The sequence below is a fragment of the Taudactylus pleione genome, unplaced genomic scaffold (assembly GCF_031769625.1).
Source record: "Taudactylus pleione unplaced genomic scaffold, aTauple2 ptg000479l, whole genome shotgun sequence".
In the NCBI taxonomy this organism is placed as follows: Eukaryota; Metazoa; Chordata; class Amphibia; order Anura; family Myobatrachidae; genus Taudactylus; species Taudactylus pleione.
Window position 1 is genome coordinate 8,229,783 of NW_028284881.1, and position 21,193 is coordinate 8,250,975.

The 21,193-nt window shown below is 43.2% G+C and overlaps 1 protein-coding gene across 1 annotated transcript in view; it reads right to left on the reverse strand.

Moving 5' to 3' along the window:
• The window catches only part of NAA25 (N-alpha-acetyltransferase 25, NatB auxiliary subunit), a 76,327-nt gene extending 55,670 nt beyond the window's left edge, over positions 1-20,657 (reverse strand). Inside the window, exons 1-5 of the mRNA XM_088449230.1 lie at positions 20,514-20,657; positions 14,168-14,253; positions 13,868-14,006; positions 7,737-7,855; positions 1,645-1,719 (exon numbers count right to left, since the gene is read on the reverse strand). Of these exons, the coding sequence (XP_088305356.1) occupies positions 1,645-1,719; positions 7,737-7,855; positions 13,868-14,006; positions 14,168-14,253; positions 20,514-20,571 (477 nt within the window). The 5' untranslated portion in view covers positions 20,572-20,657. The remainder of the gene's footprint in view (positions 1-1,644; positions 1,720-7,736; positions 7,856-13,867; positions 14,007-14,167; positions 14,254-20,513) is intronic.
• Positions 20,658-21,193: the final 536 nt, after the last annotated feature.

Consider the following 21,193-nt stretch of genomic DNA (forward strand, 5'->3'; position numbering starts at 1 on the left):
AAGGACTGCATTTAAGGTATTCCGCGCGCCGCTGCTAGCCAGCGACGTGCGGCTTACCTGAATCCCCGGCGACTCCGGCAGCAGTCCTGGGAGGTAGACAGAGTCCGGCTAGTACGGACTCTGTCCTCCCGCCGCGATCCCCAGATCAGTACTGGCGTCGCGGCGCCAGTCGGGGATCAGAGCGGCAGCGTGGGCGTCTGTACAGACAGCCCTTCGCTGCCGTCTGTAGTAAAAAGAGAAACTAAAATAAATAAAATCTATTAGAAAATAAAAAGCTTCTGGGGGCTGCTCCTGCAGCCCCCCTGCGCGGTGACAGAGTCCGGCCGGGCACCAGCTTACACTGAGATGCCTGTGGCTCGGGGGCGGGGTATAGAGGAGGACCCAAGTGCATCCTGGGAGCTAAAAGCTTAACTGTGTGGTGCTGTTGGATCCTGATCCAGCTATATCCCCAAGGTCAACCCTGTGGACCCCCTATGGACCCTGAAGTAGAAACACTGTACGCTCTCCTGCTCCTGTTAGACGAGCTCTGCCACCTCCCTGCGCTATGCAAAGTAGTAATGGGACATGGAACCTGGCTGCTTTATAATAAGTCAGCACAGAGCTGGGGGCTGCTCACCACTGGTGTAGACATTTGGGAAAACTGCTAAGTTTACGGCAGCTACAATTACATTTTAGGACAGACTGCTTATACTTATTAAACAGCAGATTATAAACAAGCACAATATTTTGAATTCATACTTACCATAAGAATTGCTGTAAAGCATGGAATGGAATACCCATTCCATGAGGTAGTATTGCCAGGAGGAGCTTACAGTATATTTCATAGTATAAACATCCATGGCCCGTATTCAATTAGATTCGCACTCGTGATAATTTTCCGCTTGCCGGACTTTTCACCTACATTGCGTGTTTTGGGTGCGGAAACTTTTTCGCGCGCATCCCCTCGATTCGCTGTTTTCAATTCTAAAGGACACGAAAACGCTACCCGGCAAAACTTAAACAGGCGGAAAGTGCTATGAAAAATGGGGAAATCAGCCTGACGCCCCCCAAAAGATGCACTAACATTGGGGATTAATATAGATGTCCCTGATTAGTCCTACTGATGATATTTGGGGTACTTAAGTGCTTGCAATTGCTTTAAATTAGCGTCTTTGAAGAAGTGGTGAAGAATAGGTTTTTGCTTATATTTAGCGTGAAAATAAGAAGTCCTGTCAAGTTTGGGGTACTTGAAAATGGGGGTAAGCATAGTTAAAAGTCGCTAATTTGATGTTTAAAAACACGTAAAAATGGCCCTTCTGCAGCCAACAGCAAACAAAATAACACCACAACCCAACTTACAGACCCCCCCCCCCCCCCCCAAAAGTGTATTTCGCCCTTGCACTTTCAAAGTTTTTTTTTGGAGGGGTTTATTGTTGTTAGGACTTTTTGACGCAGTTACCCTTTGGGAAGCTGTCCCAAGGTTGCCGAGTGGTTTCCCCACCTTTGCACCCCAAATTAGCGATTCTGCACTTTTTTCCGACAACTGTTCATAGGCGAATCTTTTTCGCCTATTACATTGCATTTTCGCTTGCGCTATTAATGGCACAGACCATAATTAAAATTACATTACAGTCATGCATGGTATTAGTTATATTAATTTCTCACCTGCATGATCAAACTCATCACAGACCAGAAATAATAAGGATTTTTAGGAACAATTTTGTATAGCGCCATTCCAGCCTGAAAAAAAAAAAAAAAGATATAAAAATATATCAACCTTATTACTTAAAACTAAATTCAACAACAAGATTCAACCTACTATAGTTTCTATAACAACAACGTGCATTACAACACATGACATTAGTCAAAGTATATGTGGAGAAAAAGCCTAAGTGAAAACAACCATGTTTGAGGCTTGACTGGAGGAACAGGGTTTAATTTAAAAACTTCAGTAATTCATATTGTAAAATCATTTAAATATATATATTTTTTTATTTTTAGCTTTGATGTATTAAACATTTCTAAATTATTAAAAGTTGCATTAAAAAAAAAAAAAAAAAAGATTGAATACAAGTTTCTAAAGACCAAGAATATAAAAATCACAAAAAATACTATGAAGCAAACAAAAAAAAAAGTCAAAAAAATAAATATACCGCTAAAAATATATATTTAGAGAACATCCCTCCTCCCCCAAATAGGAGATCTGTTGAGGTCTCCAGCCTGTAATACCTGTAATACCATCGGCATAGCAGCAGCTTTCTTCTCCTGCTTTGCCAAATGGAACAGTTTAAACAGAAATTAGGCGGTACCACTTTGTAACACAGGCATCAAAGGGACACTGTGAACCTGACTACATGCAACACTACCCTCTGCTACTTCTTGATGCCAATGAAGAGTGAGGAAGTGAGAGCATAAATGGAATGTTAATAAAAATAAACGTAATATTTTATAGGTGGAATTATTCTTTAATGGTTTTAATAGAAGATCATTTTAAAACTGTTTGTGGGATCTTCACTGATTATTTAACCACTTACCTGGCATGTTCATATGGGTTATGACTCTAGCCAGGTGGGCTTTACCCGACACGGTCATATCCCATAGGACCATGCAGTCTGCTGCTTTCTCATGGCTAGTAATGAGGAAATACCTTCTGCGCATGTGCAGAAGAATTTTCCTATGACCCAGCCCCCCAGCAGTGATGTAGAGGTTTACGATTGCCTAAATCAGAGGTTAGTGTGCCGCGGGAGGTTGTTTAGAGTGCCACGGCGCGAGAGGTGAGAGCCACCGGTGACATTATAGAACAGACCGGGCAGCACTGCCGCTGAGCTCCTCTGGGAGGCTCAGATGCGCTCGGGCCACGCCTAGACGCGGCAGCGTGACATCACAGGTAACGCACGCCGCCTTGCCTGTCTGCGTCCACAAGCCCTTCGAAGACCCGCAGAAGTACTCTGACATTGAAGGAGGAGCAGAGAAGAAGTAAGTGAAGGGGGTGGGGGACACACAATAACGGGAGGAGGGGGGAGCACAAGAACACAGTGGAGGAGGGGGGAGCACAATAACATGGTGAGAAGGGGGGTGTGCACAATGAGATGAGGAGGGAGGACAATAACACAGATGAGGAAGGGGGGATAGCACAATAACAGATGAAATGAAAGGTGGGGGACGACAGGAGGGGGACAACAAGACAAATGGGGAGGAGGGGGGAAACAACAAAATGAGGAGCGGGGCTAGGCACAATAAGAAAAGAAGTGGACGGGCGGACACTTACACAGATGAGGAGGGGGGAACAATAACACAGATGGGGACGAGGGAACAATAACACAGATGGGGAGGAGGGGGAGCAGAACACCACAAACAGGGAAGTGAACCAGAGCAGGGACTGTATGGCTGCACCAAGCGACCCCTTCAGAGTGTAATTATTCTGAAAATATGGGAGGGGGGTGCGCCAGTCTCTTTCTTTGCCAGGGCGCTCGGACCCCTAGATACAACCCTGGGGCCAATGTGTGTGTGTTTTACTTCTCTGGGGCCAATTGATGGGCGTTTTAATCCTGCGGAGGCCAATGTAGTGCGTTTTATTCCTGCGGAGGCCAATGTAGTGCGTTTTATTCCTGCGGAGGCCAATGTCGTGTGTTTTATTCCTGCGGAGGCCAATGTAGTGTGTTTTATTCCTGCGGAGGCCAATGTAGTGTGTTTTATTCCTGCGGAGGCCAATGTAGTGTGTTTTATTCCTGCGGAGGCCAATGTAGTGTGTTTTATTCCTGCGGAGGCCAATGTAGTGTGTTTTATTCCTGTGGAGGCCAATGTAGTGCGTTTTATTCCTGTGGAGACCAGTGGGTGTGTTTTTTATGTCGGAGCCAACGTGTATGTTTTTTCATAGGCCACGCACGCCGTATCGCCAGATGGTGTGCATTGGCAATTTTAAAATCTTGCGTAGTGTGCCTCACGTTGAAAAAGGTTGAAAATCACTGGCCTAAATAACTGCCAGAATCGTGCCCCAGAATGCAGTGTGAATAGCACTCTGGGACGCATGCGCCGAAATAAAAATTGTGAGTGGGGGACAGAGGAATGTAGTTACCCTCCTAGCACCAATATGCTGACCCCTGCATGTGCAGAGATGAGCTGCAGCAGTGGGAAGTGATGATCAATCCCCCCTGCCCCGTGCTCCGCTGCGTTCGGAAATAATGTGGGAGGGTGGGGCTGTGTCTTACAGAAAGATTTTTTTGGGCCAGTGGGGAGGGGGTAGATACTAAAAACTAGCTGTGTTACTCAGCATTACCCGGGTTGAAGACTGGACCCTGAAGGACACCTGCAGCCTTCATTTATTTACATTGTCCTCACCTATAATCAGGATAACTATGCATATTAGGAGTAAATGAATGCAGCGCGAGCAGGCTTATTCTCATACCATTTGCAGTGGAGGCATATCAGGAGCAGACTGACTTACAGAACAGAAATCAGTATAACTTCTGAAATCACCTGAGTTTCAGAAATCACTGCAGATCAGAGGGGGTGACTCAACTGCGGACGCATATGTTATCGCAGCTGCTAACATGTTGGCAGCTGCAATAGCTATAATATGCAGCAGGAGGAGTCACGTCACATGCATGACTGATCCAAGCATGCGTCCAAGGACGCAGCATCGGATCATCTGCGATCCCTTCGATCGGCTGAGTGACCATGGTGGCAAGTCGGCCAATGGAGATCCTGGCCTCTCCACTCCCCACCAATGGCGGCGGCATCTCCGTTTTGGGAAACGGAGACCATTGCCACCCCCACACTCCTCAGCCAGAAATGGCAGCAGACTGTCAATCACTGACAGTCTGCTGCTGGACTTCGTGTGGGATCACAGTACAGGTCAGACACGTGGGCAGGTTCCACATACTTGGGATCCCTGTCACTGCATCTGCAGCTGAATCACCCCCCTAAATAACTCTGCAGACCAACATTGAAGACCAATTTGGGAGGGGGGGAGACGACTGCCAGGACTGGAGCCCCATTCCCGGGCAGAAAGGGGCCCGTCCGCAGTGGCACTGTGTGGCAGCGATCAATCTCCCCTACTGTTTGCAATCTCCTTATGCTAAGCTTTGCCAGGATCAAAGACGCTGTCTGACACAGTCTCAATGTATCGAGTGCTGAGCTGCTCATGAGCCTGACAGGCACTGTGACTGTGCGTGTTTTAAACCAGACCCTCAACCCCAGAAACTGATTAATTTAAGAGTGTCCCAGTTTTATGGGATTGGCTGACAGTGTGTGGCCCTGACAAAGTTCAAACTTAGGCAAAAACCCAATCATGGCCAAACTACATCTCCATGCCAAATTTGATGGAGGTAGGTACAAAACTCTGGCTGCGCATAAAGGACAAAGAGACAGACACACACTTTCTCACTTATTATATAGATTTGCTCAGTTTAGCAATTTTTTTAACAGTTTTTGTGGTTCCTATTGCTATTGCCATTGCTTCGTGTTTCAATGCACCATGATATTTGTTTCTTGTATGTACAATATGTTGAATTCACTGCTATTCAATTTTTGCAATGCTCCAATCCCCACCTATCCCTTCTTTTTTCTGTATCCCCATTCTTTACTACAAGTCTTTGAAAAAAAAAGGAATAAGTGTTATGCTGAAAAAAAATATACATTTGCATTTACGACACATAGAGCGGGCACAAATACAGTGGGGGTACAGTGGTGATTCACTGATAACGTGGGTGGGATCGATTACCGTATTTCCACTTGGGGGGGTGGGATGTGATTTTATAATAATAATTGTTAGCTAATCTGCTCATAACTTAGCATTCTGTGATCATGTAAGATGTCTAGAATTTATTTCATTGTGGCCCAGTGTTCCGATTTAGTGGGTTGCTTGTCGACTGTGGTGAAGATTTACTAACGCTTCTAAAACAGACAAGTGTGGTGGTACTGCCCACAGTAACCAATTACATTCTATCATTTTCTAGAATGCAATAGAGAAATGGGAGCTAATATCTGATTGGCTGCTAAGTGTCAACAACTCCACTTTTCACTTTTAGAAGCTTTAGTAAATCTACTCCTGGATATTGTCGATCAACAATGCAATATTAAGAAAAAAAAATGCTAGCTGGACTACTCGTTGTATTGACTCACACATTACACAATATTTACTTAGGTGTTTATGAATACAATAATACAATTGAAAAAAGTGCAAATATCAAGATTATAAATTTGTATTAAAATATGTATCTATATTAGCCTTTTTTCTATGAACCTGTATTTATTACTAGCTGGGATACCCTATAGTACACCTGCAGCCTTTGTTGCCATTGTCCTCGCTTATAACCCCATTCCATTGATCCTGATAACATGCATGCAAACAGTGGCGTAACTACCGTGGGTGCAAAGGGTGCAGCTGCCATGATGCCCAAGATGCCTATGTGGCCCACCGCTCCCCTCTGCACCCAGTGAAGCACACAAGGTAGGCCCGGTCCAGCCGGGCCTTCAAGGGGAGCCCAGGTGTCAGCGGTGTTGATTTGGTGCCGGCCCCGCAATGTATTACAGCTGGCGCACTGGCAGGCAAGCAAGGAGAGACAGCCCCGCTGGTCGCGAGGCAATCAGAACTCGTGGACCGGCTAGGAAATCAGCAGTGGTGGCTTCTGATTGGCTGCCGATCCACAAGCTCTGACTGGCTAGCGACCGGCACCAGAATCAAATTGCATCAGTGCTGTCTGTCCATGTCTGCCACTGCTTGCCAGTGCGCCAGCTCTAATTAGCTGGCAGCCCAGCACCAAATTCACACCTGCTGGCTGCTGATGGCACACAGGAGGAGGCGACAGGCTGCTGGAGGGACACAGGGAGGACAGTTGCTGGGTGGGGGCATAATGTGTAATACTATTATGTGGGGGCACTACTATTGTGTGGAATAATGTGTTATATGGGGCACAACTACTATGTGGCATAATCTGTAAAGGGCTATACCGTGTGGCATAATATGTAAGGAGCATTACTGTGTAGTGTAAGGGGCATTACTGTGTGACAATGTATAAAGGGCACTACTAGTGCGTGACATAAGGTGTATAAGGGGTACTACTGTGTGGCATAACCTGAATTGGCTCTGTTTGGGAGCAAATGTTTGTTTATTTTACCTGTGGAGTGGGGCCCTTTTAAGATCTTGCTATGTGGCCCACATAGTTCTAATTACGCCTTTGCATGCAAACAGAGGTTATATGGTCACTTTAAAAGACCAACTCTGGATTTAATATGAACTTGCATGAGTCATAAGTTTGAGACTTGCTCACACTGTGGAGGTTAAAATTATACTTTTGTAGCTTTCACACAGGTTTTTGGCAAACTGCTAATTTCACTTGAGCCAGCCCCTAAATCTGTGTAATGTAAGAGTGTTCCCATTTTTAGGGATTGTGTGACAGTGTGTGGCCCTGACGAAGTTCAAACCTAGGCAAAAACATAATTCTGGTCAAACTACACCGCCGTGCCAAATTTGGTGGAGCTAGGTCCAAAACTCTGGTCGTGCATAAAGAACAAACAGACATTAGCAGGAGTGAGTAGACAGTCATTGGCACATAGTGCACTTTGGGGAACCCACCCAATCAGTAGTCCATCATTACTGCATCTCTGACTTTACATATTTTATGATTTAAAAAAAAACAAAACAAAAAAAAACTTCACATACAACTGTAATATTGCTGATGTAATGATTATTTAGACTATGCTCCCAGAAGCTCCGTTCCAGGCTTATTGTAACTGAAGTGCAATAATATACATACCTGCTGCATTTTCTTGTACTCCCCCACTCTGGCATAAGCCATAAAGAGATGAGAATGATACTCTTCACTGCTGGGGACTTTTCTTACAGCTGCCTCATACAGTTTAGTGACCAATTCCGCTAAAGGGAGAAAAATTTGGAAATTACAACTCTCCGCTACACTAGGAAAATTAAGACAGTGCAGTGATTAACATTCTTATGCTGGGTACACACTGGCCGAGATATCGGCCATTCAATTTATATATCGTGGAAGTGTTGGAGGGTGTGTACCAGCGATATATGTCTGAACGACGTCGTTCACAGACATATTGCGTCAGCTGTGCAGTATAGCTGATGTACCGATATATCTGCATATATATCTGCCATCGTGCTGCGTGTACGGGCGGTCAGCCAACCGCCTGTACACATGCTGCAGAGGCCGCCTGTGACTGACATCACAAATGGACGGGCACATGTAAATGCCCGCCCAGTTGTAACATCAGTCAAGACACATAGGGCTGACGATTGTTAAGTCGTCCTAGTGTGTTCCCAGCTTTACACTAACTAAAAATAGATATTTAACCATTTAAAAATACACAGGAAATACTCGATTGGTCACAATCAATCATGGCATAGAAATGTTACATATCCGCTTTATGAAGAGGCTTATGTGGCCGGCAGAACCACACTGCATGTGTGGAGACTCACCATCTACTTGAAAATATCCAGCATTAGAAAAAAAAAAAAAACTGTACTAAGCTGGTGTCACACTAGTATTTTAAACGCAGATTTTCCTGACCTAGGGGAAGAATTAGTATCAATCAGGTTTACAAAGCCACTGATTGGCGGCTTTGACTGATGGATTTTATGATAAACCATGCGAGTGAGCACTATATACTATTACCCTTTGAAATCTGTCAAAATCATTGATCACTGACTGTTTTTAAACCGAATAGTAAATCTGCCCCCCGTTATTGCAGAAACTTACCAGGAGATGCTCAGGGGAAGACTACATGTATGACTATCACATACTGGGTCAGGTGAGGGGGCCAAGAACCACTTCCCTTCTAGGCATGGCTGAAGGAAATGGGTCAGACCCCCTCTTACACATGACTAGTGTGGCTCTCCCACAATGACACAAACAGTTCCAGTGCAGAGATGCCTGTTGTCATTACAACTTTGGGGACACAAATGTCCTGTCACCCACCAACAGTACAGAATGAGAGAGCCACAAACTGCAGTCACCTAAGGGCCCCTCCTCTAGGATTGTTAGTCTGTAGCAGACTTTGGGGGTGATTCAGCTTACCACAGAATTGCAAAGCAGCACACAGTCCTATGCAAATGCAGCATGAGGTGTATGACACCCCCTGCATCATTTGCGATCCCAGCACTGCGACCAAGGTCACAGGCTGGGATCACCGTCGCGACCATGGTGGACAGCGCAGGGTCCCCAGTCAGCTGAGTAAGCTAAGCTTACTCAGGCTGGCCGGCTTGCGAAGCCAGGAAACTGCGTCCGTGGACGCAGCCCCTGTCCTTACCTCTCCCAGAAAATAGGGCGGTCAAACAGGCAGAGGCATAGAAGGGGCTGCATGCGATCCTCTTACCAGAAATCCTCTTACCAGAAATTAATAATAGAAAATAATCTTTCCATTTAGCCATCAACATTTTAACAGTGGAACAATATGAATGTAATGTTAGAATAGAAATAAAGTATTAGAAAAGGAGTCTACTTTAAATAAACCATTTTTTTGCCATGTAGCAGTATTAGCAGTAAGATTAGATAGAGTGATTAAAGTTAAAATTTTCAACAAATGAGATGTGTAAACCCAACCTCTCAGCGGCTGCAGATTACAACACACACACAGCTGCCGGCTCCGGTGGCTGTGTGTTTGTGCTGTGTAGCGCTGACCGAACTCCGTCCGGTCAGCGCTACACTTCACTCGAGTATAAGCCGAGAGGGTACTTTTTCAGCACAAAAAATGTGCTGAAAAACTCGGCTTATACTCGAGTCTATACAGTAAATTCGATTTCTATCTTTCAGTGAAGTCATCCTGTCACATCTCTGAACATGCAAATCGTGATAAAATCGTCCAAGTTGGCCTGCATGTACGGACGACGGTAGACATAGTTATCATCCATAGGAAACGGGCATCGTCGGTTGTTCATAAAAATTAACGATTTATCGTTAAACGATATCGTTCATAGATATCGTACAGTGTGTACTCATCTATACTAATATGCTCAATATCCAGAACTGTCAAGTCTGCCCAATGTATTACATTTACATTCCAGGATGTAAATAACAAAAGCTGCAACACAGTTTATATTCTCGTTCACTTTTGATTTAAACCCAGGACCTCCATGAACACTAAAATCTACAAGTGCTGCACAGAGTTCTGACACATTTGAAGCATCTTGAAGTTGACCAAGTTAATGGTGAATTAACCAAAAAAGTTTATTAGACTGAACTCTCCTGTAATGTGCAGTTCTAGAAACCGGGATGCATTCAATATACAGGCAGATGGCATTACGGCACCAGAATCCCGACACCGCACCATGAAGGTAAGTAGCAGAGTTAGGGGGAGGGTTAGGCAATAGGGGCCTGGTTAGGTTTAGGCACAGAGAAGGGAGGGTTAGGGTAGGGAGTGGGGTAGGATACCGACTGACAGGTGTCGGCATCCTAACCCTGTCGGGATGCTGGCATAGGGATTTGGAATGCTAGGGTCCCGAATGCCAGCATCTCGTACCCCATTCCCTAAAAAAACATAGGTGCGCATATTTTGAAAAGAGTCAAATGGATGGTTCTCCAATAAAATATTTCTATAATTAACCCTATTTTAAAATCGGAAAATATTTGTTTAATTTACTATGAGGATATGTTGTGGTGTTCTTTGATGTGAACTAACTTTACAGGCTCATGTCTGGGGATGTGGCCAGCAATGGAGACATTTTCCATTATTTCTTACTGTTCTGCCTTAATGGAGGCAGTCCTGTATCCACAATACATTACATAAAGAAAGGATTTAGGATCAAGTACAAAACTCCAGTTTTTCACAGGTTGCACATGACAAACTAGAGAGTTTTAAATTCAGATTAGTGGCTCTGGATTTTAAAAGTGTTTTTAATCCATTAGGTGATTAAAGTACATGTAGCTTTCGGGAACGCTAGACACTGCATGTAGCTAGTGTGCCGAACAGTAGATCCTATACACTTTACATTATATTAACTCATAGTTATTGACTGAAAGCATGACACCAGCCATACAGTGCAAGTAACATTAGGACATCACAAAGGATCAATAAGATGCAGCCATTTTGCATCCAGCTTCCATAGTCCAGCAAATACAATACATATATAGGGCAGAATGCGCTGTACTGTATGAATACATGTACAAAACGAGGTACAAATGTCTCTTCACAGATCCATCTCATTGCCCAACTCTGATTTAAATTGCATTACCAAATAGTGGGCAAAAGTATTATTGCAGTTATCCACTCTGGTTACATAGGTCAAAGGTTACTCACAAAGCTAAACAATTACGAAATTTCAAGAAAACAGAGAAAAACAAAAACATAATTGCTGTTCCTGTTACACACACACACACATATATATATATATATATATATAATCACAAAGTGCCTCTTACTTTAGGGATCTGCTAAATGCCAAATAAAAGATATGAATAGAGATAAATTACATTCTGGGTTATAATCTTACTGCAGCTTGGTTAAAAGTAAAATAAAAACTAAATTATGACTTTGCTATAGAGAACTGAAGCTCACAACATAGTCAGGTCAGTGAGCCATATTCAATTAGAGGTGAAGTTTTCGCCTGTCCGACTGTTCGCTTCATTCGCCTGTTTCAGAGGCGAATTTATTCCGTGCTCGTCCCCGCTTTTCGCCTAATTCAATTGCAAAACAGGCGAACATGGAAACAGGCGAATACGGAACAGGTGAAAAGTATTGAAAGAATTGGGGAAATCAGTCTGTACCCCAGAAAAAGATGCACTAACATAGGGAATCAGTATAGATGTGTACTAATAGCCCTAATAAAGCTATTTGGTGTACTTAAGTTGTGTAAATTGCTTGCTATTAGCGTTTTTGTAAAAGTGGTGAAGAATGGCATAAAGCTGTAGTTTTTGGTGAAAATAAGAATTCCTGTCAAATTTGGGGTGCTTGAAAATGGGTGCAAGCATGTTTTTATGTCTCTAAAGTGAACTTTTAAAAAACGTGAAAAATCCACCTGCTGCATGCACCTGCAATCCCAAAAACACCTGACCCATACTTGTGGACCCCCAAGAAGTCTTTTTCGCTACTTTTAATGTTTATCCCCCCACTTTTTAAATTTACACCCCAAAAATGACATTTCTTTTTTGGGGTGTTCTTAGGTTTTAGTTTCTGTTTTTTTTGCGTATTTGTCCTTTGGGGGGCTGTCCCAAGGGGTCTGAGTTGTTTCCCCACGGTTGCACCCCAAAATAAAGATTTTGCATTTCTTTTCACCAGCTATTGATTGGAGAATCATTTTTGGAGAATTGTTTCCACTTAGGCGAAATTATCCTGGAATTGAATTTGGCGAATTTTTTTTTAGGCGAATTGTTCACAAAAAAACAGGTGAATATGGCTTTTCGCCTCTAATTGAATTCCCCTCAGTGTCCTGATGGGACCTTGTATAGGCCAAAATCCCTATTCTGCAGATATGCGAGTTATACCTCTTTTCCACCAAAAACCCGGATCCGACCTGGGTTTTTGGACATGGTTCCAACCCAGGTCAGACCCCATTTAGTACACTGCACCTTCAATCTGGGTTACTCCCAGGTCAACCCTGTTCACACTGAACCCAGGTCTGCCCTGCTAAACCTGTGAGGTCAATAAAAGCGGGAGGCGACTGCTCCACAACCACCAATCAACTCATTTTAGGCATGAGCCAGGTCGGATAACCCGGGTCGCACCATTTACACTGCACCATTTCCTGGGTCCATCCCTGGTAGCTACCTGGGTTGGATTGTCGGGTCACTTGAGCCAAATTATTTTTCGGGGACCCTTTTACAATGAGCTGCGACCCGGGCAGACCCAGCAAAAACCCAGATTTTTACTCTGGTGTAAAAGGTGTATTACTGTGACCTCTCATCCCCTTGTTTATTGAGCAACCACAATACAGATTGCACAAATCTAAAATTGTGTCGCCCAAACTCTGCCCGCTTAGTAAGAGCAGTTACGCCCTACTTTACTAACAGGGCAACCTGCTACAGAGGAGCCATAGAACAAGGCAGATACATTATATTACTAAAAACATTCTAATGATTTTCACCAGTAGTAAAAGAAAACGGTGAATCTTAAATTAAATTGTTGGTAGAGCGCACAAAAGCATGGAAAGAATCCTTATCGTGAAAACCACTAATCGCAAGCACTTTATATTTACAAACGAGATCTAATATCTAAAGTCAGAATATTCTCTTCAATTAGGTTATTCTTGGGTATTGAATTCTGGTCCTTTAATTGTACTTTTGACAAAAAAAAATTAAAACGATATATATTTTATACCTACCACTAAGGTGAAAGGTTAAATTATGGGGGTTGCTCTGAATGTATATATCCAAGTGTATGATGAGACCTTGAAATTAGTTTTAATTGAGATCCATGCCTGACAATGTGAAAATAAGCAACACATTGGTCACTGCAGTGTAACCTAATGTACGCATAATCACAATACACAGATTATATAGCAACATCACATTTATTTTAGCTCAAATTTGATTTTAATTCAAGCCAACAGAAATATTCTATAAATAGCATTGCATTAAAGGTCAGAGCATTTATAACTTACAGAACCTAGCTAGCATCCTAAAATGAGAATGGTCATTTCAATTAAAATCAGCCTGAACTGATCTTTTACAGATCGATAAAGACAACCTCAATCTGGGTAAAGACAGCTGCCCTGAAACATGTACATCGTGGGTAGCAGAGGAAGCCTTCATTATGCTGTTGTATGCCATAGACAAGATCGCCCCGTACCTAATGAGTACAAACAATGTTCACTGTAGTAGTTGTGGTACTGTAAAGACATCTGGTTGGGGTGACAAATATCAAACACAACCCTACAGACTAAAGTCAAGTAGCATTTCCTTAAAATCGGTATACTTATACATGTCCTTACGTCGGTGCATTTCTCTGTACAAGATGGTGAGTGCCTGCAAGGAGTTGTCATCAGTAGGCTCCAGAGCTGCTACCTCTTGGGCAAGTACAAACGCATCATCTTGCTTCCCAGTTCTCTGTAACCCAATGGCTTTGAGCACCTAAGACACACATAATAAGCAATAGATTTACTAACCATTAACAACTAGAACTGAACTAAAACAGAAGCAGCTTTGGTGTTCCAAAATATTTACCTCTGTACAGACTACAGTTAGCTACTTTCATTTGGATTTATGAAGCAGAATACATTATTGGTGTGTACCTTAGCACAGTGTAGATCTCTATGTTTTTTGAGCAGTTTCTCAGCCTGCTGGATGGCCATTTTGTTGTTCCCATTGTCCAGGTAATCTAGGACACAATTACAACATACTGCATTCAGCATTACTGGTGCATAGGATTATAGTCGCCTCTGTGGTACACAATTATTTCATGCATGTTAATGAACCGCACACATACTGTAAAATATAACAATGCCAATTAATGCATGTATTAAATAAAAGTAACAATGACACCACAACCTCCCAATATCAGTTTCACAAGAGTATCACATCTGTAGTGTGCTCCCTCCACTATCCGACAGTCTGCAGCTTCCCGCTTGCCTCCGTAAGCAGGTTTGGAGAGGCTGTGTTGCACGTGCACCCAGAGTAAATGTATGCACTATCATCTACAGAGATATTTTTTACTAATATGCTCCCCTGCACCCCAAGATGGTGTCCCGGATGTGCCCTGGGAACCCACTATACCTGCAAACACCCTGGCTGAGGTGGTGGAGAGAGGGGGGGGGGGGGATTCTGAGGAGAGCAGGAGGACCAATCACATTGTGAATAGTAATCACACTCCTTTGCCACAGTCATCCTTAATTGTATAATAAAATATAATAAAGCACTTGATGGATAAATAAGACGTTCCTCTAACTCATTGTAAAGCAAGGAGGGTCTTATTACCATAAGCCATAGTGCTACATTTTTAATAGGCAAGTTAAGTAGTGACAAAAACTTTACCTTGTACAATAACAGATCTAGCACAAGCTGACATTTGGCCATGTCATAAGCACCAAATTTATAACTGAAGATTTGCATCACTGTTTTAATAATATGCACACGGTTGTACATCAGCTCAAGTGTGCTAAAACAAGAATATTTATATCCCTCCAATTGGTCAGTTGATTTAAAGACATCTACAGTACCAATTGTTTGGCTGCAACCATTAATAGTCTGGACTCCGTTTTCAGGTAGGCACGCCTGTTAATATTTACTTTGTTGCAGTAATATTTCACTAGTTACAAAGATCATGATAAGATTAAAAGGTTGCTATTCAAGCCACAGGACAGAGGGGAAAAAAAGCCAGTGCGAGAACATGGGCCAGGGCTTTCTACTAGAAATGTCTGATGCTCATGTACACCGGCACACTAGAAACTTAAGATTACCTTTTTTTAAATTTGACATCGTGGGCTCTATTTACGAAGCAGACGCTACTTCACGGCAGGGTTGAAGGTGTAAAGCACGGCATGCTTTGTACTGACTGCGGGTGTCGTTTTACATTTTCCCCTGCAATCAGCCATGAAGCAGCAGCTTGCTTTGTAAATGAAGCGCCGTGTGTCAAATAAAAACAGGGTCCCCTCAATTAAGGCTTCCATTTCTATCTGTAACAATGGTATGCCTTGTTGAGCTATTATATTAGTATTCTAGCACAGCTTTTTGCCATTTTGGAAATATGGATCTTCGCTGAATCAAAAACGCCAGAGTATTATTATTAATGCACATTTGCTTTAGTGTAATTCACTTCCTTGCAATGTCAAGAGATAACCACTTTTTGGCTATTTTAATTACATTTGTGTGGGTACTGTATTATGTAAAACAAAATACATTACATTGATGTTGGAATATGATTATCACAAATGTGGAAAAATGGGCTCAGCCAGGGGCAGAACTATGGGAGACAATGGAGGCGCCTGCCGCCGGGCACCAACACTGAAGGGGCATCTCCTCCATTGCCCACAATATATTCACCCCACTTAGGGCTGTAACTATGTACCTGGAGTGTACCGTCACAGCCGCCCAATACATGGCACCTCTTCCTGGCACCTGAGAAGCCACCATACACTAGTGGAGAGCTCCGTGTCAGACCATCAGTTGCCACCTCCCTCTATCTATAGCCTGTCCCTACTCATTGGTGTTGCTGCTCCTCAGTAGCTTCTTTTGTCAGTGTGACATGTCCAGCGCCCCCTCACCCACAACTCTCTGCCTCACTGGGAGGCACCAAATTATAACTTGCCCCTGGGAATCTGGGTTGAACTTGGGCCACTGGGCTCAGCATAGGACTGAGAAAATCCTCAACAGTGAAAAGGATAATATAATATATCCACCTACATTTACCTCAAAAACATTTAGGAAGCCAAGTGAGCACTGTACATCAGTGGAAAAACAATGAGTTGTATTTAAAGAAGCCTTAAAGAGGAGAATTTCTACCATCCGACCTTGTAAAGCTTTCATAAAATGACTTGCAATGACAATATCTATGTCAATCTGACAATACAATGTACTACAGAAAATGTCAGAATACATTGCATATACTAGGAGTAGAATTTAGACATTTAAGTTTAAAATACTAAAAAAGGTTATTAGCCTGCACACAGCAGGCAACATTTATGAAAGATAATTAGACAGACAGATATAAGTTGCAATACACAGTTGCTGCATATTTGTCAGCTGCACATTCACACTATATCCCATTCATCTACATTGCACGGATGATCTATTGGGCTGTGACATCGGAGGATATTTACTAAAGTGCGGGTTTTTAGAAGTGGAGATGTTGCCCATAGCAACCAGATTCTAGCTATTAACTTCTAGAAGGTGCTAGATACAGGTTAAGGAGAATCTGATTGGTTGCTAAGGGCAACATCTCCTGTTCTAAAAACCCGCACCTTAGTAAATACACCCCATGTTGACTATGGGCCTGAATCGGAATCAGTATGAAATACCGCCGTCCGCATGGCCGGCGGTTCGATTCCCGGCAGCGCCTGGCCGACAAAAGCAGAGTTCCCGGCAGCTGAAGCCCGACAGCGCTGGAAATCCCGATCGTCACTAAGGTAAGTATAAACTAACCTAACCTCCTAAAAAGTGCCTAACCCTAACCCCCCTTCCCGAACCTAAGTCCCCCGGGGGGGAGGCCTAACCCTAAGACCCCCCCAGGGGTGCCTGCCCCTAAATCCCCCCCCCGGGTGCCCTAAACCTGACCCTCCCCCCGCGGCTGTCCGCTCGCGGCGCCTGACATCCCTTCGTCGGGATGCCGGGTGCCTGTCACCCGGCGTCGGGAAAATGTCAGGCGTCTACATCTAGACGCCCGGCATTTCACCGTCGCCGGGATATGACAGTCGTGATACCGGCTGTTTGTATTAAGGCAGACGGTATCCCGATTGTATACCCCTGAATCAGAGATGGACGGAATTGCATAAGGAGGTGTCAGACACCTCCTTGCTGCATCTGCATGATCCCAGCACTGTGACCGAGGTCGCAGCCTATGATCAGCATCAGAACATTCCCAACCATTGGTAACAATTGTTGTCCCTTTGGTCAAGCTGCAGTAGCTTAAGCTCATCACAGCCTGACCGGGTCCTGGCAGTTTGCGAGGCCAGGAAGTCTGTGTCTATGGACGCAGATCCTGGCCTGGTCACTGCCCAGGAATGCGCCTCCTCCTCTGCCTCACAAATGCCGCAGCATGTCAATCGGGCTATATGAAAGACTGAGCCACTCTTTATTTTTAGGTTAAATTACTTGGTTCAATTAGCAGTAAAATATAGCATGAGTAGGTACTTAAAGGTCTTTTTATTCTACAATACCACATCACATGCAATAAATACCAAATATATATATGTGCAAGGCAACAGGATAATATACGAAGACTGGTTTTTCAGCAAGCTTTGGTAAACATCTCCTGTAGTCCCAGCTGTCAGTCACACCATCATTATACTGAGAAGCAACTAGGACAGTGAGAATGTGATGACTCTGCTAAGAGTAAGGGGGAGGAGCTAACACCAAAATAGCTAGTGTATGTGGGAGGAACATACCATACCAAAATAAGCAGTGGGGGTAGCTAACACAATACCAAGGTTGGAGATTGGATTTAAGGAAATGTATTAGAGGATGTAAAGAATAAGTAACAGCAATCAGTGAAGGCTGAATAAGAAATACATTTTTTTTTCAAAAGTTAATTTAGGAACACAAATGTATGTCTGCCTTTCTTAACACATCAAGTAATAAATATCTGTCATCCTCCCAAAAATAAGAACATACATAAAGGATAACTCAATGGCTAGAATTCCTTCAGACATGGAGGAGATGCAATAGGCTGCAAGAAGCAGGTATCAGCGTGATTCTAGCATGTTGGCCCATTCTTTTATTTTAGTCTTTAGTCGCAACTTCAAACAACCTGCGGTTGCAGTAAGTATGTCCCTATAGCTAATACTGTCAGCATTTGCGATGTTGACAACATAACTGTAGACATTGTGACCGCTGACTGCATTGTTTAACTAAAGCTGGGTACACACTATATACGATATGTATACCCAGCAATACAACGGGCAACCCCCCCCCCGCCGACGGGCCGCCATATCGGGCGGCCGGTACACATTAGGCAATCTGGTGCCCACCCGATGTCAGGCCCCTGCCGCATCCCTCTGCATGGGGTCGTCAGAAGCATCGTCAGGTTGAGCTGCATGTAGGGACAACGTGACGATGTGGCTGACAACCAAACAGGAGCGTGCAACAGCCAACATAGTGGGTACACACTAGACAATTTTGATGATATGTGGCTCTGATCCGTCTGAATCGGGCATATTGTCAGAGAAATCCTATAGTGTTGCCTCTGCAAACTGTATACTCTTAATAGCGCCTACATTTTCCATACATACTGCTCAAGAACCTAAAACATTTATACAGCACAATAATATTAAAAATACATTTCTTATATAGATGGGTTATTCAATTATAATAGTAGCAAAAGTGGTTCTGTCATTACCGCGTGTGTCAGTTCATTTATGTGGGCATGATTATGGTTTAGTTCCACCTTGCACAGCCAGCTGGTTGACTGTTAGACTTTAATCACAAATTCACTATCAATGCGTATTTCAGCTCAATGCAAAGTAAAGGCCAATACTAACTGTTGTCAATCAGACATTAACCAAGATCACCTAAATGGGGCCCAACTGATTCTTTTGGGACGGGGGAGTTTATGGATTTGACTTATATTAATAAATATATGTCCATGAATCTACAAAAACAGAGTGAGAAGTCTGGAAAAAAAAAAGGATTGGTTATTCATAAATACGGTCACAGATTACTTTGAAATAATAAAAAAAAACACAATGTTTTTTTTTTCTAATATTTGGATATGAATGAAGACAGCCCATTACTATACCATATATGGAAACATCCAATATTGCTATATGTCAGCAGACATTAACACCTGTCTCTCAGTACAAAACATGCATGTAACTACAGCAATCAGTCATCATGTTACATAAGAGACATTAAATGCAACAGCCCAGTCTTAATTTATTCATCCCCATTAAATTAAACAGCGCCCTTAATCATAATAAGTGCATTACAGATCTAATTTATATCAGATAAAGCAAAGCCTTTAATGGAGAAAAAAAAAAAAAGATGAATTAGTTTCAAAATGCAATCTAAAAACTTTTACTACTACAACAAAAGGGAATTAAATGTCCAGACAACTAAAGAATGCTTTACAATAAGATACCATTGAGTGAACAAATACATTACAAGTAGATTTGTTTCACTTGGGAAAATGGTAATTTAGTTTGCATGCTTTAGGTAAGGTTCTCATATTTTTGAATACAGACATAATGAAAATATAATAAACTGTTCTTCCACACTATAACTCAGGACAGCAAAGCTTCAGTCACCATGCAACATACAAATTATTGTGTAACTTGTGTCATACTGTACATTACTAGCGATTACAAAATCTGTATTAAAAAAACAAACAGAAGTTAGCAGTTAAAAACATGGATTGTAATGTATATGAAGAGCTTGTGTTCATAACCACAGATCAACAATGTAATAAATAGGATACAGGAAAGGTGAAAATATACCCACGGGCCAACACCAATTTTCCTATTAGCAGCACATTAGTATTAAGCTGTGCCAGTCCATGCCCTGGCATACAGGTGGTAGTTGTACAGCTCTCGCTGCGCAAGGACTATAGGGATGATACGATTGCCTCATCATGCCAGCCCGATTGTGCAACATTAGGACGGGCAACAGTTACATGTAGCCGGGTACTGCACTAGCAAGCACAGCCACAGGACCAGGTTACAGGAGCCAGTGCAATAGTTACACACAGTTGCAGCATCTCCTCTGATGCATCACTGCAGCAGCCCACAACCGCACCGCCTCCCCGGGCACAGCTTTCCTCCCCCATCCCAGCAGCCATTCAACAGAGCCGATCCTCAGTTCCCAGGCTGCCCGGTGACAGGCCTTGCTCCCAGGGCGGTCCTCTACTCTCCCCGGCTGCCTCCATCGACAGCGTGTGCTTGCCAGTTCCCTGGCGCACCGGAGCTCGCCGCCCCGGCCCCGGGCACTCACCGTAGATGGGTCTGAAACGCCTGTCGTTAGGGTCCTGCACATGGCCCCGCGCCGCCATGATGACAAGCGCAGAAGCGGAGTGCGCATGCGCGGCAGGAAGCGGACGGCGGCGATAAGGGGACAGCAGCTTAGTGATGGCTGCCTGTCACCCCAGCCCAGGGCAAAGCTGCTGCTGGCTCCCTTCCTCCTCTGCCTATGGAGGAGAATCGGCTGCAGCAAACGCTGTAAATGACCTATGTAAGGAGTGATAATACTAAATGCAGGGGCATATCATATGACACAAGCTTTATTTTTATACAGGGCTTTTACAAAGTGTCATGAAAGGAGATTCCCATTTGGTTTTTAGGTAGCTGTTTGTATTTAATTTAAATTAATATTATTTGTATTTATAATTTTAAGTTGTGTCTCTATTTACATTGTCTAGCATAATTGCAACTTTCACTTTTATTAGCACAACACACAATTCCCTATTGTGTATCTAACATTCATTATATATTGTGTATAAATAGATTAATGCGATTTTTACATTTACTACTATAATGATAAAGCTACATCTCTATGCTTACAAGGTGCATATGTATATACACATTTGTGACTCCTGAACTAAACCCGGTATATTTGCTAGTGTTGTACAGAATACAATTGTGAGGTTGACGGTCAAATTGTTTATAGCCAAACGC